General features: G+C 36.4%; 1 protein-coding gene across 1 annotated transcript; it reads left to right on the top strand.

Annotated features, from left to right (window-relative positions):
- Positions 1-369: 369 nt before the first annotated feature.
- LOC131631818 (uncharacterized) lies at positions 370-3,548 on the top strand. The gene is made up of 8 exons (XM_058902592.1): positions 370-450; positions 818-892; positions 993-1,043; positions 1,364-1,441; positions 1,790-1,924; positions 2,158-2,265; positions 2,922-2,987; positions 3,177-3,548. Exons 2-8 carry the CDS (start codon positions 887-889, stop codon positions 3,243-3,245), a joined length of 513 nt encoding a protein of 170 aa, XP_058758575.1. The 5' UTR covers positions 370-450; positions 818-886; the 3' UTR covers positions 3,246-3,548.
- The last annotated feature ends 21,878 nt before the right edge of the window (positions 3,549-25,426 follow it).

Below are 25,426 nucleotides of genomic sequence, written 5' to 3' on the forward strand. Positions count from 1 at the left end.
AAGCTGGTTTTGTAAGTAGAGTTAGACCCAACCACAATTCTAAGATGGTATCAAAGACTTGTTCAAAGATCTGTTGGGACACCTGCGATCAAGTTTCTGCTATTGGACCACCCACCATTTATATTCACGCATGAGGGCCAATAGTGCTGAGTGTGAGTGTGTATATTAAGAGTCCCACGCCGGAAAATATATTACTTCCTATCAGATTAAAATGTATATAACAATTGTTTCATGATTTAAAAGAGGTGATATTAGTTATTGATTTAATCACGTTTAAGGCTGTATGTTGAAGTAGTTGGCCACTAGAGCTGAAATGTAGCGATCTGAGCATAACTGTTTCATAATAATTGTCTACTAGTCTTACAGCTAGATGATGTTGGTTTGCAGGTGTTAACATTCTTTGCTGGAGCTCTATTGGAGAAGCAGATTGTAGTTGTCTGTTCTAATTTGGTACGTGTTCCTCAAATTATGTTAGTAATGATCTTGTGTTGGATGATGGACCTAACTCTTCAACTTGCATACTGATGCAAATGTGTCAGTGCCACTTTTTATACACATGTTTATGGTTTAGTTCTTCAGATTCATTATTATTAGCTTATTAAAATGCCACTGTTAGGGACAATAGTACTTGAATTTTTAGTGTACTAGTCATGTTAATTATTTTAAGATCTTGGAAAGTGTTTAACCTTTAGTTAGCCACTCTCACAATGAATTGTGGAGATCATACTACTTTTGAAACCCAATCTTAACTTATCCCATTTGAATTGTTGATATTTTCATTGAAGTTCTTGATGGAACTTTTTTTCTTCATGATCAGGGAATCCTATCTGCGTAGATTCTATCAGTTATTCCATTAATCCGACCCTATCAATGGCAAAGCCTGCTAATGCCGGTATGATTTCTCTCCCTTTACATTTAAAGTAAATATTAATTTTCATATTTTAAACATCTCTTCTCCACTTCATAGTATTTGATGAGAACATACTTTCCAGGTTTTACCAAATGACATGCTTGATTTTCTGGACGCTCCTGTCCCTTACATAGTGAGTATTCTGTTCATTCTTAAAGAACGATATCTGCTTTAACTCATGAAACTATTATTTATTATTTATTTCTACTTTAATCCATGTTGAGTTGCTGAATGCATGCTCTTTGTACACAGGTAATTGCTACTTAGATAATGATATCAAATATATTGCTTTGTAGCTTGTAAAATCCATTTATTATTATATTTCATAAATTGGAGCTTAAAATTAGGTCTGTTATTGTTGTTGAAAATTTGGTTCAACTGTTGTTAATTTGCCCTTTTCCATTGATAGTATCATTTATGACATCTGTCTTTGTTAAAAAATTAATTTCATAGGTTGGTGTTAGGCACAAGACAAATGAAGTTCAGTCAAAGTTAACCAATGTTATTCTGGTTGATGCCAACAGAAACCAGGTTTGTAATTTTTCTGCATTTTTCCAATGCCAATAAAATCAAGTGATTCCTCTTCCCCAACTATATAGTATTTATTTATTGAACTCTACATTAGAAACATTTCAAATGAAATTGTTAATCTGAATACACCTCTGATTCTTTTGGCAAACAAAAGCCAAACTAATAAAAAAAGTATTTTTTTTGGAATTGTGAGTGCATACTCTAGTTTTTCCCTATAAAAAATTGGGGCTTTGCTCTTGAATTTAATTGTTTTCAATATTGCTATATTTGAACTCCGTTTTTATACCTCTTTACTTTCTAAATTACAGAGAGATACACATGGTTTCTTATACTTTTGTTTTTAAATAGGTGAAGTCACCGTCACTACCTCAACTGCCAAGACAGAAAGAGCTAATGTCTTCTTTACGTCCTTATCATGCAACTCTTGTAGGAGAAAGTTACTTGGGTAGGAGAAGGCCAGTGTATGAATGCACGGAAATGCAGGTGTGCTCTCATGATTCATCTCTTCATTATACCATATTCTCTTATTTCCTCATTATTGCCGTCACTCTCCTGTTTGGTATCTTGAATAACAACCATTTTGAAAGGCTAGTTATCTGTTTGATTAATAAGTTCAACTTTATTTTAAAATTTCATCTAGTTTATTATAAAGTTTGTTAACGATCTTCTCAACATATTGTTTATATTCTCATATTTTTTGTTTTTTTGTCCAACAGGTAGAAGCTGCCAAGGGATTCTTATCCGTGTTAAGATCTTATTTGGATTCCCTTTGCTATAACATCCGTTCACATACAATAACCAATGTACAATCGAATGATGATAAGGTCTGTATTTTTGTCACCATGTTAAATATTACTCCCTCTGTTTCTTTTTAAGTGTCGTTTTAGCATAAAACTCTTCAACTAAGATAGTGGAATGTTGGAGTTATTTTTTCTATTATACCCTCATTTATTTTCTCTTTCCAAATAAACTCAATCATACTCTCATTAATTTTATGGAAAATGTGAAGTGTAGTTATTAAGAAAGTAGGGGTATAATTGACAAATTATAACATTAAACTATAAAATGACACTTAAAAAGAAACAAAAAAATTATTCTAAAACGACACTTAAAAAGAAACGAAGGGAGTATTGACCAATATTATAATTTTCCACTTAAATTATTGTCTCTACTCTTGAGAGGGAAATTAGTTCTAAAACCCAAATTCAATATAGTTCTCTATGGACGTCACTTTCAAGATCCACAATATGACAAAAACTGGGCAGATAATTTGAAGTATGGTGGGAGATATAAGATCATATTAATTTCAATAAGAAAAAATACATACAATTAAATTAATAATTAAACAAGTTTAAGTAAATTTATGGGTTGTAAATTGTAATGGTAAGGTATAAGAACATCATCATTTATAACATTTACATGTACTGGAAATAAAATATTTTAGAAAGTATATTGAAGTATGGTGTGGCTTGTTATTCAGGTATCCTTGCTTTTGAGGGAAAGTTTCATCGACTCATTCCCTTATCGCGAGCAGTCTTTCATGAAGGTATGATTTGCGAACCTTAAATCAACCCTTTGTTAATTATGCAAACAAATTTTATTCTTATATACTTTCTGGTTTTAAGTGATTTCCAAAGAGTTTAACCTAATTTCAAAACCTATATTTGGTATCATGTGTATTATCCTCATCGTTGTTAATGCTGATTGTTTCTCCTTTGTTGCTCTGTCTAAACAGCTTTTCGTGGATACACAACTCTTCTCTGTACACACAGATCTTGTGCTCTCTTTCTTCCAAAAGGAATAGGAATGAATTACAAATCATTTTTAGAATATTACTTCCTTTGTAAAGGATTTCACACAAGTTCAGTGCTGGATAATTTCTCTAAATTATGAGGTAAAATTTTGTCCCCATACATGCAGTGATAAGTTCTGTTCTCTTTTCTCCCCTAGGCTTTTAGTACAACCTGTACATAGTTAAGTGAGAATTCAATCTTCATTAGGATTATAGGTGCTTTCATTTAATGTAAATGACATTTTTTTATACACATGTAAAATCAGTGCTTTGTAGGATATGACTAATGTTATTGAATTGTGGCTATGGTGTTGAGTTTTACTAAGCAAGAAAATGTCTTGGAAATTTATCTGAGATGTGTCGCACAAAAGAGAAAAAACATTGCAGAGATCTGTGTGTCTGTCATAGTTGTGTTTAATGTCTCTATTGGTGATCATTATTGAAGTTTTAACATAACAAAATCTGATGGATGCTCCATTGCTTAGTTTTAGTAGGCTGGGTGGGAATATACAATTATCTTCTATCAAGTTTAAATTAAAAATGCTATAAATAATATTAACTAAAAGATATAATTAAGAAAAATCATATTAAAATTAAAAATTCATACATTTTGAAATGTTTTATTAGGAAGGTCATTTAAGAGAGTATGCAAATTCTTACATTTTGAAGTGTTTTATTGGGTAGCTCATTTAATTTAATTCAAAGAGCAATGTATGCAAGTCCACTATAATTACAATCTTTCACTTAGTTTTCTCTTCTCGACTGCATAATACTTTTAAGTTGTTGTAAATGGAACTAATTCAAATTAACTTGTTTGAGTTTCTTTTGTCACTTTTCATAATTCTTTTTCTCTCCTTAATTTTCCGTGCTTAAGTAATACTCTTTCGAATTCTACTATCCAAATTAAATTCATATTTTATAATTCAAACAAGAAAAAATCTATTATTATTATTTTTGAAATTGCAAATTCAGACGTTAATTGAAGTGATTTTGTTGGTATGAAATAATTGATTAATGGTCAAATTTATAGTTTATAATAATAATGGTCATGAAGTAAGAAAAATCATTTATTTTATTTTAATTTTATGCTTTTTTGTCTTATGTAATGAATATTTTGTATGATAATTGATTTTTATTGGATGCTACGAGCCTTTCGTTATAAACATAAGTGATTTTGATTTTATTTTAAATTAATATTTTATAAAAGCTATTTTAGAAACCTGTTCTCCATGAATTATAAGATAAAAAATATGCATTGTTCGTGCTTTTTCTCACATAATTTTTACCTTTTATCTAAACTCCTTTGGTTTGATGTTACTTTGATTATTTTTTAATATGTATTTCACGAATTGTATATTAACATGTTGTTTAATGTTAAAAGTAAGTATATGGTTGTTTTGGTGTATCCTTGTTGAATTTCTTTGAACTTAAAAGACAAATTTCAAATGATTTGTTATTTTATAAAATATTATCAATATGAACCGCATACTTAGAGGCTGCGTCAGTTAGAGTATTTAGATATCTTATTTTGTTCTCACTGCATCCTCAAAAGTTGCATCGCTTTAGAGAGTTTATATATCTCATTTTGTTGTTACGAGTCTGATATTTTCACAAATAGAGTGTAGTGTGTAACACCCCGAAAATTCTTATTTATTAATTTAATTAAGTTTTAAATTAATTATTTGGAATTAGTATTTTATTGGAATTATTGGGAAATTATAAAATGTTAGTCATTGAGTCAAATGGTGGTGTTAGTAATGTGAGGGTGCTAAGTGACTGAGCCCATTACTAATTTATCTTATGTTTCATAAAACAAAGGGAAAATAAGAAAAAAAAAGTTAGAACGTGAAAAGAAGAGAAGCTGAAGGAGAGAATTGAAGGAGAGAACTGAAGAACGTGAAATAGGAACTGTAATACAGTGGGAGAATTGACTTTTTTAAATGTTGTGGATAGCAAGAGTCGCCACCGACTTTTATTTTATCCAATTTAGAAAGGCTAAAAGAACAGAAAAAGACCTTTTAAAAAGATTTTGAGTTCGGGGACAGGTTATACAAAGGGAAGGTGTAAGCACCCTTTGTATACATGGTTATCCATGAACTCTTAATTGCTTAGCTCACTTTGTTTTCAAAAAGTTTGAAGTGTCGTGTGTGAATAGTAAAAAACTTTGTTAAGGACTTTAGCTTGTAAATAAGCGTAGCCTTGTTTTTGAAAGTATTTGAAAATGAGTGGGAAAAAAAGTTTTGAATTTAAAAAGAGTAAGCAATCAGGAGCACCTACCCTAAGTTAGAAAAAATGTTCTTTTAGCTTTTAAGGGTGAAAGGGCTATCCATACCATAAGAGGGTAGGAAGTCCTTTCATTGGATATTGAAGGGTCATCGAAGATTATCGTTTGCCATAAAACTGTCCCTACCATATAGAGGCAGGTAGTCTTTAGCGAAGGATAGAATAGTCATTATTCTTTAGGCAACCAGCGAGGATACCTTAGCAATTGGGACAAATAATCATTTAACGAGGCAACATCGAGGGACAAGATCACTTTTTATCGTAGGCGACTTCGAAGGGACTGTGATCTTATGATGATGAAGTGAGAGTAACATTTGCTTTAGGTATCCTCAAATTCGAGGGACTTGACTATTTTAATATTGAAAGGCCACAGGCAACAAAAGAGGTTACCCTAAAGTTGTGTGTGTGGCACAATCAGGTGGTTAAGTTCAATTACATTATCCAGTAAATTAGTGAGCTACGTTCAATTAATTATCTTGCACTCCCTATTTACTAACCATGCAGTTAATAGTATACAGAAAGTTAAAACACTTTATGGGTGCGGAAAGTAAAATGCGAAAAGTATAAAGTCCTAATTACTATTACATAAAAATTAAATGAGCGACCTATACACCTTCTAGAATTTAAATGACAGAAATTAAATTAAATAATTAAATAAATAACATAATTAAATAAGACACAATTTAAATAATGACGGAAATTAAATAGCAATAATTGAATCAAATAAAAAAACACGCGCCAATCATTGAGTATGAGGTGAGAAGAGAATCGTGTTGGAAAAATCAGGGTTGAAAATAAAAATTAAGTTTTGAAAAACTACTTTTGACCTAATTACTAATTAATAAACAATTAATCCTAAATTAGCTAATTTATAAATTATTGTCTAATTATTTAAAAAAATAAATCCTAATTTAAATCAATTATCTAACTAATTAAACTTGATTAAATTAATTGCTTATCCTTATTATTTATTAAAACTTAATTAACCTAAATAAGCTTAATTAAACTAACTAATTAGATTGTTTGAAAATTAAAAAAAAATGTAAAAGAAACCAAATAAAAACAATTGTTAAAGAAGAAAGGAAAAGAAAAGAAAAAAAGAAAAAAATTAAAATACCAGCGCCTGGAATTCTGTGTGATGCTCCTCCTGATGGTCCATGGTAGAGCTGCGCTTCCCGACCTTCAGATCCGAGCGTACAGGAGATCCAAGGGAAGAAACTGGGGGTGTATCGTAGGTGCACGTGAGAGCGCTGCGTTGGATCTATGAGTAAACTATAACACACAAGTTATAAAAAATAAAGCGTTGAAGGGAGGGTTCGAACCCAGACCCTCGCGCTTATTATATGGAACGCTTTACCAACCAAGCCATCTGCATTTGCTGATTAAATAATGGATCACACTAAATAAATAAGAAAAACATAATTAGTGGAGGGAAGTCAAACGTGAGTCAACTGGGCCCCATTGTTGGAGGGAAGAACGAATCAAGGCAAGAGAGAGAATCATCCCTCGTTGACCAGCGAATGGGATCCCTTGCACACGCCACGACGGAAGTCAAATATTCAACTAGCACTATTCATCATCTTCCTCGAGTTTCCTGCGGATTCTGTTGTGGACGTGTAATACGGCGGGAGAACTGACTTTTAGAAATGTTGCGGATAGCAATAGTCGCCACCGACTTTTATTTTATCCAATTGGAAAGGGAAAAAGAACAGGGAAGACCTTTGAAAGATTTTGAGTTCGGGGGGTAGGTTATACTAAGGGAAGGTATAAGCACCCTTTGTATCTATGGTTATCCATGGACTCTTAATTGCTTAGCTCACTTGTTTGTTTGAGTTATTTGAAAAGAAATGTAGTGTGTTTAGAAAAGATTTGAATAAGGACTTTAACTTGTAAATAAGCGTAGCCTTTTGGAAATCATTTTGAAAAGGAGGTGTGAAAAGCATTTTGGATTTTGAATTGAATGTGAGCAAGCATTTAAGAACACCTACCCTAGGATTGTCTTTCATGTTCTTTAAGTCTTTCAGGCGAAAGGGTCTATCCATACCATGAGAGGGCAGGAAGTCTTTCAATTGGATGTTTAAGGGTCATCGGAGTCATCGTTCTCCACAAGACTGTCCATACCATACAGAGGGCAGGTAGTCTAAGGGAAGGATATAATAGTCATTTTAGGCAACAGTAAGGATACCTTAGCATTCGAAGGGACTATCATCATTTATCGAGGCAACATCGAGGGACGAGATCATTTTATTCGGAGGCAACTCGAAGGGACTATGATCTTTTATTTCGAGGGACTATGATGATTTTATCGAAGGCAACAGGCTAAGGAGTCCTTACGCTCGAAGGGACTCGACTATTTGATCGAAAGGCAGCAGAAGGAGTCACCCTAAAGGTGTGTGTGTGCACCAATCACGTGAGTTCAGTTCAAATATTCATCTTTGCAGTTTATGAGCTACGTTCAATTATTAGTTATCACTCCCTATTTTACTAACCACACAGTTAATAGTACACAAAAATTTAAAACAGTTTATGGGTGCGGAAAGTAAAATGCAGAAAGTAAAAAGTCCTAATTACTATTACATCAAAATTGAATGAGCGACCTATACACCTTATAGAATTGAAAAGACGAAAATTAAATTATTAAATAAATAGCATAATTAAATAAAAGCATAATTTAAATAATGACGGAAATTAAATAGCAAATATTCATACATGCGACATTCAATGGATTTTGAGATGAGAAGAGAGTAGCGAGAAAATCAAAGTTGGAAAAATCAGGGTTAAAGGAGATTGATTGAAAACCTAAGTTAATTCAATTATTAATCCTAATTCTACTTATTTATCTTAAGTTTACTAGTTGTTAACTATTCAAATAATAAAAAAGCTAATTAATCCTAATTATAGGTTAACCAATTAAGTTATTTAACTAAAATAACTAACCTAACTAATTAAATTGATTAAAATAAAATTAAAGTTAATTATGTTAATCCTAATTTCTAAATTAGTGGTCTATTAGTGAATTAATTTTAATTGCATTTTAGTTAAAAAAAAACAAACTCAAAAAGAAATACAAAAATAAAAATAAAAATAAAAGAGTTAAAGAACCTGGGGTGTAGTCTGGAAGGATTGGTGAAGCCCAACAATCAAGCCCAATGAGAAGATGAGTCCAGGGCGTGGGGTACAATCTGGAATAGTGGGGTTTAAACAGCAATGTCTGGCCCAATTCTGAAAAGAAGCTGTTGCACCCTAAAATTTGCCCACCTAATATTATTTCTAACTGGCTTTAGCTTTGCATTCTATGCATTCTATTAGCGCATTAACATATCATACATACATTAAACCATCTTGGATTCAAAGGATCTAAGTATGAAATATTAATTAAGGGTTCATCATGATCGAAAGGCATTTTCTTGTCATTTTTATACAAGTGAATTTAGGAAATTTAATCATGGTGAATTATTCATGTCAAGTCACCACTTATAACCATGAGTTCTCAATGTGCAAGTTTTTTTGGCTAAGGTATTGAATTGCTCAAGATTTCCGGATACAAAAGCGGAGTTTATCATAATTCATGGTATAAGTAATATCATTCGAGTCAACATCCTTCAATTCCAAAAATCTCCCATCACTGCTCATTTAAAGTTATAGAGAGTTAACACGGTTTCAAATGTTCATCAACACCAAAGATCAAGTGCCCATTCTCGAATGTCTAATTATACACTTATTTGAAGTTCCGTCAAAATACAATTCAAAACTCGTCAAAATCATTTCGAGAAAGGGACATTATATCCAAGCTCCATTCACTATTACATGGTCAAGAATCCAAGTTCGTTACAAATATCATTATCAAGACTTAAACAAATTTCCTAAGTCTATTTCTAGAAATATTCTGTGAGTGTACATAATCCCAAACTCCCATTAAACTGTCCAAGATTTTCCATACTGTCACTTCAATCCTCCAGGATTCCTCTGCTGCCTCTTTGTTGCTTTAAGACCCCACGCTTCCATGACCTGTTCAAGCCTGCATAACAATGGCAGTTCGAGGTAATTTATCAAAAAGAAAACAGTTCAAACAGCAGCCAACAATCAATGCATAACTTCACAAGTTCAATGAAGAATCTCATGTTCTGGACAGTACCTCACATTCAAGAAAATTCGCTTCACATATTCAAGCATTCTTCATATCAGAAGTATGCAAGTCTAATCCTAACAGCTTGCAACATACCATCATATTCGGATATTTTAATGTCATGTCTGTATGGTCGAATGCGATGCAAAAAAAGAGGATCACACAGTAGGTTCAAATTCAGCAAGATAAAATTCAAAACCTTTCTATGCTGCCAACAAATATAAACACAGTTCCCTAATTATTTCTAACAACATTTCCACATAACCAATTCCATAACCTCCAACTGTCCTAACAGAATTTTGTTACACCTAGCTTACTAACAGCTATAACAGAATTTTTACCTATCCAAATAACTCCCTAACTGTCTCTAAACTATCAGTTACAAGATCCCTAACCGAATGCTAACAGAATTGGCTAACAGAACCTAACAGAATCAGAATTGGGAAAATACCTTTGAATCTTCTATAAAACTCTTCCATCTTCATCATTCTGGAGGCCCCCATTCATTCTTCCTGGTTCTTCTCCTTCAATTCATCATCTTCACACCATCCTCCATCCATTGCTCACAGTCTCTCTCTCTAAACCTTCTCCATCCTTCAATTCCTCTCCACCTCCTTCAATCTCTGCAAATCGCAATCTCCACAATCACACTTCAATTTTCGTTCTCTCCTTCTTCTTCACTTTCCATTCAATCATTCAGCTTCATCGTCATATCACCAGTTACAATCAGCGCACTCAAAGGGACTCTCCCTTCATTCAGATTGAAGACACATATCAGAGTTGACAAAAAATCCATAACCGTTTCGGAAGAAAATTGCACAAGACAACTCACCTGGAAACTATCAATTCTCCCTGCAAGATTCTTCGTATCTCCATCATCTTCAATAAGCTTCTGCATAGGCACGCGTCATTTTCGTGTTTCTGATCCGTTTTCAACCATAACAAGCATCGATTCACAACAGCAACACGCATCAGAATCGTATCTTCATAGCCAGTTCATCTTCGATTTAGCTTCACGACAGAGCTTTAACCTGAAGCGCAACAACATTCCTCATCATCATCGCGAATCGTGAACGAAGAGAAGAAGAAGAACGCGAAGACGCGAGAAGCGGAGAGGTCGAGAAGGAAGAAATTTGTCGCGGACGGAGAAGATATGAGGGTGAAAGCTAATCGGAGACTTGAGTTTAGAAATGAGAAGTGAGGCCGCTCCGGTTTGGTTCACGTCGGCGAGCAAATAGCCTTCGTCGGAGATAGACCGCCGTCGCCGCTGAAGGAGGAGAAGGAGATCTCATTCAAAGAATCCGAAAGGTCGCAATTACGAAACCCTAATCCCCAATCTTTCCTTTTTCTTTTTATTTTAATTAATTTGTTTTATTAAATTCTGATAACAATAATAATGGATCAAATAATACTTTTCGGGCCAGAAACGAAATTGCTAGTACCTTCCCCTCGCGTAACCGACTCCCGTACCTTGATCTCTGGTCGAAAGACCTCTTTCTTATCCTTTCTTTATTCCAGGTTTTCTGATATTCCTTTCCCTCTTTGGGATAAATATATTGGTGGCGACTCTGTTTATTTTCGCGAGCGTGCGACAGCTGGCGACTCTGCTGGGGAACTAGCTTAGTCAATCCTAGCTTGTGTTTGCTTTCTTTTCTTTGGGTGTTCATTTATTGATTTATTGCTTTATTGCTTTACTGCTTTATTGCTTTATTTCTTTATGCCTTGCATATCATGACTATTTATTGCTCGCATATCATGTTTATTTTCTCGCATTCTGGACTATATTATGGGTCCCCGTGGGGGCCACATATTTTCTCTGTTTGTAGGTTGGGTGGGTTGTTTCTATGAGGTAAAAGGCCCAATACCCAGGCCAGAGTTGACACATAGGATACCTAGGATAGAGTGGATAGTCATGACGCCGATGAGATGTTAGGTCTTGTCTAGTGCGATCATGAGACCCACGCCCAGTCGAGGTTCAAATGGGGTATCATCGTTGGCATGTAGATGCAACAATGGTGGTATCTCAGGAGAACTGATAACGCTGGTTGCCATATTGACCTACCCTGACCTAGACTACACCAGTGAGTGGGGAGGGAATCATATCCTTTACAGATACAGGTACATGTTCTGTTGGTGACTATTGGTTCTCATGGTATTTAAAAAGGCGTCGAACCTTTGATCCTGGGACATTTGACTTATACAGAAGTTCTACATTAGTTATCTATCAGAATCAACGTCGAACCTCTGAATCTAGAGGATTCGACCACATTTGACTTATACAGAAGTTCTACATCAGTTATATATCAGAATCAACGTCGAACCTCTGAATCTGGAGGATTCGACCATCTTTGACTTATGCACAAGCTATTTATCCAGAAAGCAACGTCGAACCTCTGAATCTGGAGGGTCGACCATATCTTATTGACCATGAGAAGCTGTTATCCAAGAGGCCTTGATCCTTGATCCTGATTTATGACACATTTGCATCTCCATTAACATCTTTGCATTCATGCATATGCATCCATGGTTACCAAGACTTTTACCACTCTTCCTCTCCATCAGATCAGTCAAGACGATTCCTCCACACCGATATCTGACAAAAGCTCATAGACGAAGAATCATGGGGGATTATAAACAAGATCAAGCTACTATCAGAGAATCATGCCTCCTCATGAGGGTACCTTCCACCATTGGAGCCTAAAGACTTTGTGTTTGTCAGAGAACATTTCATATGCATCCGAATAAGGCCAATCTTGCCATTGTCTAGATTACTTCAAAGTACTTTCAATTGTATTACTTTTGTTGTTATCAAGTACTTCTCATTGTAAGAAACTCATTCTGTTTGAATAAATAAAAATAATGTAACATACATGTTTTTCTCAAATCATTTCATCTTTGTCATTATGTTCATTGATACTTCACTCATTTGTCTTAAGCAACTAAAAAAGGAGAATGATGAAAAATCAAAAACACATGAATCACTAATTGTATGCTTTTGGAACAAGATCCTGCTGAGGATGTACAGGCATTGTTTCAATTCCTAAACACCGGAGTTATAAGGGAGTGAAACCTTCGTAAACCCCTTTGAGCCTATGGAGTAGTAGTTTCTTTTCAAAAAATGCAAAACCCTCAATCTTTACCAGGGGCAGGGTAGTCTTCAGTTAGTGCGACCGAGCGTTCAAATTTCAGGTATTCCATCAGAGGATCAATCATATTCTATCTCTCACAACAAAGAAGAAGAGCACAATCCACAATGGATGTCTCTCATTCATTGAGAAAAAGGCAGTCACAACTTTTTCAACAAGTCAATCATCAAAGTCATACAATCTGTTCCCAAACGAGACAAAAAGAAAAAAAAGAAAGTTATGAATCATGATCAAAAGAAAAAAGAAAAAAGCAATAGCCCGCTAAGTCAAAAAAAAACAACAACAAAGCTTTGAAGCAAATGACTTAGGCAAAAATTAGGGCATATCCCGCTGGACAACGAACACCAATATCAAGAGAAACTTTCTGTCCAGGCAAAAGTTAGGGAAAGCAAAAGGCAAAGCACAAGAAAGAAATCCTCCAGGGGACAAGTTGTTGTGACCATCAACAAAAGCATCAAAGGGTGGCTGCCACCTCCATCAAAGCCATAAAGGATCCTCATTCATTACAACCCTTCCTGAAAGGTGAACACTCGTGTCAAGCTAACTGAACGTAGGACTGGAGAACATCACGAAGAGGGGTGGGTTAAGTAGAATTTGAGCCTTTATCCTTTGTTTCTCAAACCGTGAACCCGGCCACGTTACAACCCTCAAAAGTCCTAATTGAAGCAGGGTCCGTTCCGAAAGCATACAAACTGTAAAATCATGTCAAAACTGACTCCTAATGTTGCTGTGTCACTTGTGTTAGTATCAGTACAACATTTTGACAAATAAAACTTTTCTTTGAGATTAACATGTGCATTGCATTCTCATTATCCTTTTCAAAACAGAATTGTCTCTAATCAGAAAGTAAGTACTTGATACCAAGGAAAGTTCAACATTGAAATTCCATTGAGAAATCTTACAAAGGAAAAGGTTGGTCACCCACAAGGCAAATACTTGAAGCATCCATCTGGTGGAACAATTCCTTTCAATTTGAGGCATTCATTCCATGATCTACACTGGGGCTGACCATTTCAAATCTCCATGATTCAAGCATATCAACTCTTTTCCTCAAGAGATCCTACAAGCTGGGGCAAGCTAGCAACAAGTCATTTCTTCATCTTCAATCAAATGTCAGATATCGAGACAAGTGTCGAGGAGTCAAGCCAAACACCTCGCCTCCACAAGTTCTATCCTTCAAGCTATGATCCTTTCCGCAAGGGCATCCTCCATCCACCTATATCTTGGAAACAATCATTTCATTCATACATTCATCATACATGTCATTGCATCCTCATTGGCATTTATCCCTTAATAATCCAATCATCAATAAAGCAGGGGCATCCACCCTATCTTGAATCAAGCAGAGTTCAGAACTCCACCTAATCTATACCATACAAAGCAGAAACCCCAATCAATCAATACACTGCATATAGAATCCATAGCATTGCATCTCCAAAAGTGCATCAAATAAATCAAACATTTGCATATGAAGCATAAGCCAAGATACTCGTCAGATGAGGTCCCTACAAGCAATCAATTGATATTCCACTGGATCACTCAAAGTTACCATTGTGGTGTCATCTTCCAAAGTCAATCATGTTCATCTTCCTTCAACCCAGAGTTGATGATTTTTGTGTTCAACCCAAAGTTGATTTTCCCTTCATCTTTTAACTCCGAGTTAATTATCTTTTCCCTCTCACCCAGAGTTGACGGATATTGCATAATGTCTCCTGTTCCCACTCAACCCAGAGTTGACGGTTATCCTTTATCCTTCACCCCACTCAACCCAGAGTTGACGGTTATCTTTTATTCTTCCTTCCCACTCAACCCAGAGTTGACGGTTATCTTTTATTCTTCCTTCCCACTCAACCCAGAGTTGACGGTTATCCTTTATCCTTCTCCCCACTCAACCCAGAGTTGACGGTTATCTTTTATTCTTCCTTCCCACTCAACCCAGAGTTGACGGTTATCTTTTATCCTTTTTCCCACTCAACCCAGAGTTGACGGTTATCCTTTATCCTTCTCCCCACTCAACCCAGAGTTGACGGTTATCTTTTATTCTTCCTTCCCACTCAACCCAGAGTTGACGGTTATCCTTTATCCTTCTCCCCACTCAACCCAGAGTTGACGGTTATCTTTTATTCCTCCTTTCCACTCAACCCAGAGTTGACGGTTATCCTTTATCCTTTTTCCCACTCAACCCAGAGTTGACGGTTATCTTTTGTCTTTTCCCACTCAACCCAGAGTTGACGGTTATCTTATTTCTTTCCCACTCAACCCAGAGTTGACGGTCATCCTCTATTCAATCCAGAATTGATTATCCTTTTCCCACTCAACCCAGAGTTGACGGTTACCTTTTATTCAACCCAGAGTTGACGGTTATCCTTTATCCTTTTTCCCACTCAACCCAGAGTTGACGGTTATCTTTTGTCTTTTCCCACTCAACCCAGAGTTGACGGTTATCTTATTTCTTTCCCACTCAACCCAGAGTTGACGGTCATCCTCTATTCAACCCAGAATTGATTATTTCTCTTTCCATTCAACCCAGAGTTGACGAGTATCTCTTCTTATTTCCCATTCAACCCAGAGTTGACGGGTATTTCTAATTGTTCATCTTTCCTCTTTCAACCCATAATCATTATCCAATCCCTTGTTCAACCCAGAGTTGATTTCCTTGCTTTCTTTCTCAACCCAGAGTTGATGCCCATATCTTGTCCCACCGATATTGATTTCACTTTCCGTTCTCAACCTAGAATTGATGTTTACCTCCTGTCCAACCCAAAGTTGATATTTCCCCTTTATTCTTCGACCCAGAGTTGACCTACTTTTCTTTTTCAACCTAGAGTTGATTTGGGTTCATTTTCAACCCAGAGTTAATTTGTTCGACCCAGAGTTGATACAATCCTTCTTCAGTGGATCCTACCTCTCATAAGGCAAATTTTCAGGTTCACTTGGTATTTAATCTTCTTCTACCTCGAATGATCGAAAGGCTAGCGCCAATCTCACATTCAGGTTTAAGACGATTAAATAGGGGCAGCTGTTGCACCCTAAAATTTGCCCACCTAATATTATTTCTAACTGGCTTTAGCTTTGCATTCTATGCATTCTATTAGCGCATTAACATATCATACATACATTAAACCATCTTGGATTCAAAGGATCTAAGTATGAAATATTAATTAAGGGTTCATCATGATCGAAAGGCATTTTCTTGTCATTTTTATACAAGTGAATTTAGGAAATTTAATCATGGTGAATTATTCATGTCAAGTCACCACTTATAACCATGAGTTCTCAATGTGCAAGTTTTTTTGGCTAAGGTATTGAATTGCTCAAGATTTCCGGATACAAAAGCGGAGTTTATCATAATTCATGGTATAAGTAATATCATTCGAGTCAACATCCTTCAATTCCAAAAATCTCCCATCACTGCTCATTTAAAGTTATAGAGAGTTAACACGGTTTCAAATGTTCATCAACACCAAAGATCAAGTGCCCATTCTCGAATGTCTAATTATACACTTATTTGAAGTTCCGTCAAAATACAATTCAAAACTCGTCAAAATCATTTCGAGAAAGGGACATTATATCCAAGCTCCATTCACTATTACATGGTCAAGAATCCAAGTTCGTTACAAATATCATTATCAAGACTTAAACAAATTTCCTAAGTCTATTTCTAGAAATATTCTGTGAGTGTACATAATCCCAAACTCCCATTAAACTGTCCAAGATTTTCCATACTGTCACTTCAATCCTCCAGGATTCCTCTGCTGCCTCTTTGTTGCTTTAAGACCCCACGCTTCCATGACCTGTTCAAGCCTGCATAACAATGGCAGTTCGAGGTAATTTATCAAAAAGAAAACAGTTCAAACAGCAGCCAACAATCAATGCATAACTTCACAAGTTCAATGAAGAATCTCATGTTCTGGACAGTACCTCACATTCAAGAAAATTCGCTTCACATATTCAAGCATTCTTCATATCAGAAGTATGCAAGTCTAATCCTAACAGCTTGCAACATACCATCATATTCGGATATTTTAATGTCATGTCTGTATGGTCGAATGCGATGCAAAAAAAGAGGATCACACAGTAGGTTCAAATTCAGCAAGATAAAATTCAAAACCTTTCTATGCTGCCAACAAATATAAACATAGTTCCCTAATTATTTCTAACAACATTTCCACATAACCAATTCCATAACCTCCAACTGTCCTAACAGAATTTTGTTACACCTAGCTTACTAACAGCTATAACAGAATTTTTACCTATCCAAATAACTCCCTAACTGTCTCTAAACTATCAGTTACAAGATCCCTAACCGAATGCTAACAGAATTGGCTAACAGAACCTAACAGAATCAGAATTGGGAAAATACCTTTGAATCTTCTATAAAACTCTTCCATCTTCATCATTCTGGAGGCCCCCATTCATTCTTCCTGGTTCTTCTCCTTCAATTCATCATCTTCACACCATCCTCCATCCATTGCTCACAGTCTCTCTCTCTAAACCTTCTCCATCCTTCAATTCCTCTCCACCTCCTTCAATCTCTGCAAATCGCAATCTCCACAATCACACTTCAATTTTCGTTCTCTCCTTCTTCTTCACTTTCCATTCATTCATTCAGCTTCATCGTCATATCACCAGTTACAATCAGCGCACTCAAAGGGACTCTCCCTTCATTCAGATTGAAGACACATATCAGAGTTGACAAAAAATCCATAACCGTTTCGGAAGAAAATTGCACAAGACAACTCACCTGGAAACTATCAATTCTCCCTGCAAGATTCTTCGTATCTCCATCATCTTCAATAAGCTTCTGCATAGGCACGCGTCATTTTCGTGTTTCTGATCCGTTTTCAACCATAACAAGCATCGATTCACAACAGCAACACGCATCAGAATCGTATCTTCATAGCCAGTTCATCTTCGATTTAGCTTCACGACAGAGCTTTAACCTGAAGCGCAACAACATTCCTCATCATCATCGCGAATCGTGAACGAAGAGAAGAAGAAGAACGCGAAGACGCGAGAAGCGGAGAGGTCGAGAAGGAAGAAATTTGTCGCGGACGGAGAAGATATGAGGGTGAAAGCTAATCGGAGACTTGAGTTTAGAAATGAGAAGTGAGGCCGCTCCGGTTTGGTTCACGTCGGCGAGCAAATAGCCTTCGTCGGAGAAAGACCGCCGTCGCCGCTGAAGGAGGAGAAGGAGATCTCATTCAAAGAATCCGAAAGGTCGCAATTACGAAACCCTAATCCCCAATCTTTCCTTTTTCTTTTTATTTTAATTAATTTGTTTTATTAAATTCTGATAACAATAATAATGGATCAAATAATACTTTTCGGGCCAGAAACGAAATTGCTAGTACCTTCCCCTCGCGTAACCGACTCCCGTACCTTGATCTCTGGTCGAAAGACCTCTTTCTTATCCTTTCTTTATTCCAGGTTTTCTGATATTCCTTTCCCTCTTTGGGATAAATATATTGGTGGCGACTCTGTTTATTTTCGCGAGCGTGCGACAGAAGCCAGGGTGTATATTCCAGCGTAACAACCTCCGGAGTGAGTACCATGGGCGCGCATCTTGGTTTGTTGGTTTTGTGAGAGCAAGGTGCAGTTTTCATGGGTTTTCATGATGTCAAATCATTGTGAATTAACCACAACTTAAGTGGAAACTTAAAAACCGAGCAAATGCAACCAAGACAAGTATTTTTGGCTACAAGACACTAATAGGTCGACTCAGAGACACAACAGGTCGACCTACTGCAAGCTGCTTCTGAAAAATTCTGTGTAAAGGCTGAATGCGTCGACGCATCACATGAATAGGTCGACGCATGGAACTTTGTGTTATCTCGGGTATGCGCACGCTGACTCTTCAGGTCGACGTATCCACTCTTTGAAATTCAAATGAAAAAGCAAAATGCGTCAACGCATTGAGTTGGCTTATACATTGTGGGTGTTATACATACTCAAGTGATCTACAGGTGCTATACACTCAATAGGTCGACCTATGCAGAGAGCAGGTCGACCTGTCGCTAATAAACCTTGTTTTTTGCTGTTTTCAAGTTGGCTTATACATTGTGGGTGTTATAAATACTCAAGTGATCATTCTCAAGCAAAACAACAAGAAACGTGAAAGATAGACTCAACTTCTTCTCATCTTCAACCTTTCGCTTATTAATCGAGAATCACACATAATCATCTTTCTCGATCGAAGTAAGGAACGTGTGTTGATAAGGTTCGACGATAGATATTTGTCTTGTTCGAGATTCGACGGTAGACATTCATCTTGTTCGAGTGAAGAGTGTTGAGGGTGTTTCTTGTATAAAACCTTAGGGTTTTTCCTTCTTCATCAAAGATTTTGTTCGAAGGTTTTTGACGATTGATTCACTTTGGTAATCAATTCAGCCGTGCATAAGGGATTGAGGGATTGAAGATCCGCTCAACAAACTTGCTACAACCGGAGGATTGAGAAAGGAACGATCAGGGTCTTGATCGTGAAGATCTTAGACATTGACTTGATTCAACTTGAATCAAGGGGAGGGTCGAATTGTATTCAATTTTACTGCATGTGTGTAGTTGGTGATTGGTACTTTCTGTCCTTGTTAAACATTTTGCAATCTAATAAAACTTTCCTAATTTCATTTGAAATTAGGGCCAGACGTACTCCTGCGAGGACGATAGAGGAACTGCCTAAACAAATATCGTGTTCCTTATCGCTTTTACTTTATCGTATTTCCATTTGTTTTCGTTTATTACCATTGTTGAACAAAAACTAAGGTTAGCTAAAATATCGATCACCAAGTGTTCGATAAAATTACTCAATCAAATTTTTGTTCAAATTTTAGTGAAAACGTTCATTGTGAGTAATATACCATATAGTGTGCAACTGATACAATCGAGACATTCGTTAAAACCGTAATTCATAACTTGACATTTTCATCCGTTCGGTTTAGTGCACATATCCGGTCCCCGATAACATAATCGCTCTTAGACGATTAAGTGATTCAGGGAAGTCACATTTCAAAAACTAAAATCTTCTTAAGTCGGAAAAAGGTGGTCTATTCACCCCCTCTAGACCATTCCTATCGTCTAACAAGTGGTATCACGAGCTCCAGTTCATTCTAGTGCTTGATATAACTTTTTAGAAAATGGAGAACGGTCAAAAAGGGGCGTATACTAAAGCACCTGTTTTCACTGGAGAAAACTATAGTTATTGGAAAGACTGTATGTGCATTCATATCAACTCCGTTGATAGAAAAATATGGGATGTCATCATCAATGGTCCTATGGCTATCACCATAACCAACGATGCTGGCATTATAGGACCTAAACCTCAAGCACAATAGGATGAAAAAGATGAAAAGAATTACGGGTATGATTGGAAAGCTAGAAACATGATTATAGATTCCTTAGGGGTCGATGAGTACTTTCGTGTGTCGCATTTCCAGTCGGCTAAGGCAATGTGGGATGCATTACAAGTCGCCCATGAAGGAACTAATGATGTTAAGCTAGCTAGAATCAATACCTTAACACAAGAGTTTGATCTCTTTCATATGAAGCAAGGTGAAACCATTGCGGATATGCAAAAGAGATTCTCTCACATTATCAATCGATTACACACTTTGGGACATATTACTCCCAATGCCGTAGCTACTAACAAAGTTTTGAGATGTCTTAGTAGGGAATGGCAACCGAAGGTCACGGCAATCAAAGAAGCCAATGATCTTACTACATTGGATCTCACAGCTCTATTCAGAAAGCTTGAAGAACATGAGCAAGACCTTATGAACCTAAACAAGCACGAAAAGAAAGAAAAGAAAAGTCAAAGGACACGGAAAAGAAGTCTATTGCTCTAAAGGCTTCAAGTTCTAAGTCATCCATCAAAGATACATGTGATAGTGAGTCTAGTGATGAAGATGATAGTCCGGATGAAGATATGGGATTATTCGTAAGAAGATACAACAAATATCTTTGAAAGAATGAAATTAAGCATTCAGACAACAATCTAGTTAATTATAGAGGCCAATCAAAGTCTAACAAGCAAGATGAGTACAAGAAGACTAAACCTAGAGGATCTTGTTACAACTGTGGAAAACCCGGTCACTACAAACCGGATTGCCCTTCGCTAAAGAAATATTAGACAAAGAGTAAACCTCAAAAGAAGCAACCAAAAGGAAGAAGAGCTTACATCGCTTGGGAAAGTGATAGTGACTCATCTAGAAAAGAAAGCTCAAGCGATGAAGAGGAAACCGTCAACCTATGTCTCATGGCACATCAAAAGAAGAAAAAGATTGTAAGTCATGATAAATATAATAATGTTGATGCTATGTCTTATTTTGAATTAAAGCATGCCTTTGATACCTTGCATTATGAAGCTAAGGAAGCATTTCAACGCTTAGCTTCAAATAAAAGAATTTTCAAATACCTTGAGAAGAAATTTTCCGATTCCAAAAAGGAATTAGAAACTCTCAAGGAATCTATGATCAAAAGTATCAAAGACACAAGTGTTGTTGACAAGAGTCCTTGGTTTAAGTGGGGAGGATGTGAAACTTGTCACATTTGGAAAAAAGAAGTTAAAACTATCAAAGCCAAATTAGACAAGGCCTCACAACCAAAAATCACATATGCTATTGATCGATCACATTTCAAAAATAGTATGATAAATCCGTATCAACGATACACTTATGTGATAAAGGATCAATCTAGTAAATGTGATGACTACTCAAACTCAAGATGTCTATACTGTTGCAAAAGGGGGCATACCATTAAAAAATGTCGCTTTAGGAGATTCTTGGTTCCCAAAGGCATTTTCAAATGGACTCCTAAGAGCAACTGTTGTTTCACTCACACACAAGGACCCAATGAAAATTGGGTACCTATTTCCCTTGTTTAAATTTGTAGGTGGAATGTCTTGAGCCATTCGAGAGAAGATGGTTTCTAGATAGCGGATGCTCAAGACATATGACGGGTGACTTATCTTTATTCTATGACTTTGTGGCTAAGAAGAAAGGATTTGTAACCTATGGTGATAACAACAAGGGAGCAATACTCGGTAAAGGTAGTGTAGGTAATCCCTCTTCTACTACTATCTCTGATGTCCTTCTAGTTGAGGGCCTTAAACACAATCTTATTAGCATCAGTCAATTATGCGACAAAGGATACTCAGTATCATTTTCTAAAGAAAGTTGCATAATTCGAAATGATGACAAGAAAGATGATGTGTTCAAAGGCCTGAGGGTAAGTAATGTATACATGCTTGATCTAAATGATGTATCCTTAATTGATGCAAAATGTCTAGCAACTATGAGTGAAGACTCATGGCTTTGGCATAGACGTTTAGCTCACGTCAACTTTGATTTGCTTAATAAAATCGTCTCAAAAGACTTAGTGTCTGGCCTACCTAAAATAAAGTTTTCCAAAGATCACTTATGTGATGCGTGCCAAATGGGGAAGCAAACGAGGACCTCTTGAACTTCTCCATATGGACCTCTTTGGACCATCTAGAATAAAAAGTCTAGGTGGAAACTATTATGGGTATGTCATAGTTGATGATTTTTCTAGATATTGTTGGACAATTTTCTTAGCAAATAAAAGTGACACCTTCTCCGCATTTGAGAAATTTGCCAAGTTAATTCAAAATAAATTAAACAATAACATAGTATCCATCCGAAGTGATCATGGAGGTGAGTTTGAAAACCATCTCTTTGAAGAGTTTTGTGGCAATCATGGCATTAATCATAATTTCTCCGCACCACGAACTCCCCAACAAAATGGAGTTGTGGAACGTAAAAATCGTGTGTTGGAAGAACTTGGGAGAACTATGATTAATGAACACGGGCTTCCAAAATATTTTTGGGCCGATGCCATTAATACGGCTTGTTATGTTCTGAATAGGATCCTGATACGTCCTATTCTAAACAAAACACCATATGAACTCTTGAAAGGGAGAAAACCAAACATTTCTCACCTTCATGTATTTGGATGTAAGTGCTTTGTTCTAAACAATGGAAAGGAAAATCTTGGCAAGTTTGATGCAAAAGCGGATGAGGGTATCTTTCTAGGATACGCTCAATCTAGTAAAGCTTATAGAGTATACAACAAAAGGTTACATATTGTTGAAGAGTCCGTACATGTCTCTTTTGATGAGTCTTGTCCGAAAGTTGTCGGAAAAGGTAGTGTTCTTAATGGTGCAGGTGTCTCAACTGAGAGTTTTCTTAATGATCCGGATGCCAAGCTTGAGAAAGATAAAGAATCCCTCTTACCCGAGAATAATAAAGAGGAAGTGGATCAAACACCTAAAAAAAAGTAGAAGATAAACCAAGCGAGAAGAGTGATCTTCCTCTTGCATGGAAATCTTCTAAGGACCATCCTATGGAGAACATTCTAGGAGACATATCAAAAGGGGTGACAACACGGTCAAGGATAAGTAACTTTTGTTTTTATTATTCTTTCGTCTCTCAAATTGAGCCTAAAAACTCAAAAGATGCATTAGTCGATGAGCATTGGTATTTAGCTATGCAAGAAGAGTTAAACCAATTTAAGGGAAATGAGGTTTGGGACCTTGTCCCTCCTCCGCGAGACCATCGAGTAATTGGCACTAAATGGGTGTTTAGGAACAAACTAGACGAAAACGGTATCATCACTCGCAACAAGGCCCGTCTTGTTGCTCAAGGGTATAGCCAAGAGGAAGGGATCGACTATGAGGAGACCTATGCTCTGGTTGCCCGACATGAGGCAATACGCTTGTTAATTGCATTTGCATGTTCACAAAACTTTAAGCTTTATCAAATGGATGTTAAGAGTGCATTTCTAAATGGGTTTATTAATGAAGAGGTTTATGTGTCTCAACCTCCCGGATTTGAAAACATTGATTATCCTAATTATGTTTACAAACTTAAGCGTGCCTTGTACGGCTTAAAACAAGCTCCTAGAGCTTGGTACGAGCGGCTTAGCAATTTTCTAACTAATCAAGGTTTCTCAAGAGGGAAAGTTGATACCACCCTATTCATTAAGAGACATGAAAAGCATTCAATATTAGTTCAAGTGTATGTGGATGATATTATCTTTGGTTCTACTAACATGACTCTTGTAAAGGAGTTTTCTAAGCTTATGCAGGGAGAATTTGAAATGAGCATGATGGGTGAACTAAACTACTTCCTTGGACTTGAAATAAAGCAACTAAAAGAAGGAACGTTTGTGAGTCAAACCAAGTATTGTCAAGAACTCATCAAACGGTTTGATATGGCAAAGTCCAAGGCCATTGACACTCTTATGCCTACCGCGGTAAATCTTGATCGGGATGAAAATGCTAAGCCGGTTGTTGTAAAAAGGTATAGAGGTATGATTGGTTCCCTACTTTACCTAACCGCTTCCCGTCCCGATATTATGTTTAGTGTGTGCATGTGTGCAAGATATCAATCATGTCCCAAGGAGTCTCACTTAAAAGCCGTTAAGCGCATACTTAGGTATCTTGTAGGTACAACTAAGCATGGCTTATGGTTCTCCAAAGGTAGTGATTGCTTTTTGGTTGGATATTCCGATTCCGACTTTGCCGGGTGCAAAATGGATAGGAAAAGCACTAGTGGAACATGTCACTTCTTTTCAAATTCCTTGGTTAGTTGGCATAGCAAGAAACAAGTGTCCGTTGCTTTGTCAACCGCCGAGGCGGAATATGTGGCGGCTGGTAATTGTTGTGCTCAAATTCTTTGGCTCAAGCAACAATTACTTGACTTCAATGTCAAGCTTGATCATATTCCTATCTTTTGTGATAACACAAGTGCTATAAATCTAACCAAAAATTCGGTCTTACACTCTCGCACTAAACACATAGAAATTCGACATCATTTCCTTAGGGATCATGTTGAGAAGGGTGATGTAGTGTTTGAGCATGTTGATAGCAAAAATCAACTTGCCGACATCTTTACAAAACCACTAGCTACCGAGCCCTTCTTTCACATCCGCAGGGACTTGGCGTCCTTGATATATCGGATAGGCTGCAACTATGAGTAGTTGCATATGCTTTTTATTATTATTATTATTATCTATGCTCTCACTATTTTTTAAGTGTTCATTGAAAGATTTGTGAGGGCTTGTTTCTCCTCTCTCCTGTGTAAAGGTAATATCGTTTCAACCTTAGATTCACTTCATGCTAATATATCACTATGGTAAAGTTGATATTTGTTCATCAATATGCTTATTCTTTGCAAGATTTGGTCATAACATGCATACATTCATTGCATACAGCCAAATTTTGAAATTTGCAAGCCTTAGGTCGACCTACTCCTTATGTGAGTCGACCTATTCAAAAATAATTTTTAAAAGGGTTAATATCATTTTACCCTCCTGCCATATAGGTCTCTACTGGTTTTGCCCCTTGTAATTTTTTTTTTTTGAAAAACAACTTTGTCATTTCAAAATACTAACTTTTTAGCCCCTAAAGTCAAAATCCCCAGGAAAATCTGCAGGTTTCCTGCGGATTTTCTTTCGGATTTTCCTGCGGATTTTGACTTTAGGGACTAAAATGTTAGTATTTTGAAATTACAAGGTTGTTTTTCAAAAAAAAAAATTTACAGGGGGCAAAATCAGAAAAGACCTATATGGCAGGGGGTAAAATGGTATTAACCCTTTTTAAAAATTTAAGGCTAATGCTTCGA

The sequence above is a fragment of the Vicia villosa genome, unplaced genomic scaffold (genome assembly GCF_029867415.1).
Source record: "Vicia villosa cultivar HV-30 ecotype Madison, WI unplaced genomic scaffold, Vvil1.0 ctg.000864F_1_1, whole genome shotgun sequence".
In the NCBI taxonomy this organism is placed as follows: domain Eukaryota; kingdom Viridiplantae; phylum Streptophyta; class Magnoliopsida; order Fabales; family Fabaceae; genus Vicia; species Vicia villosa.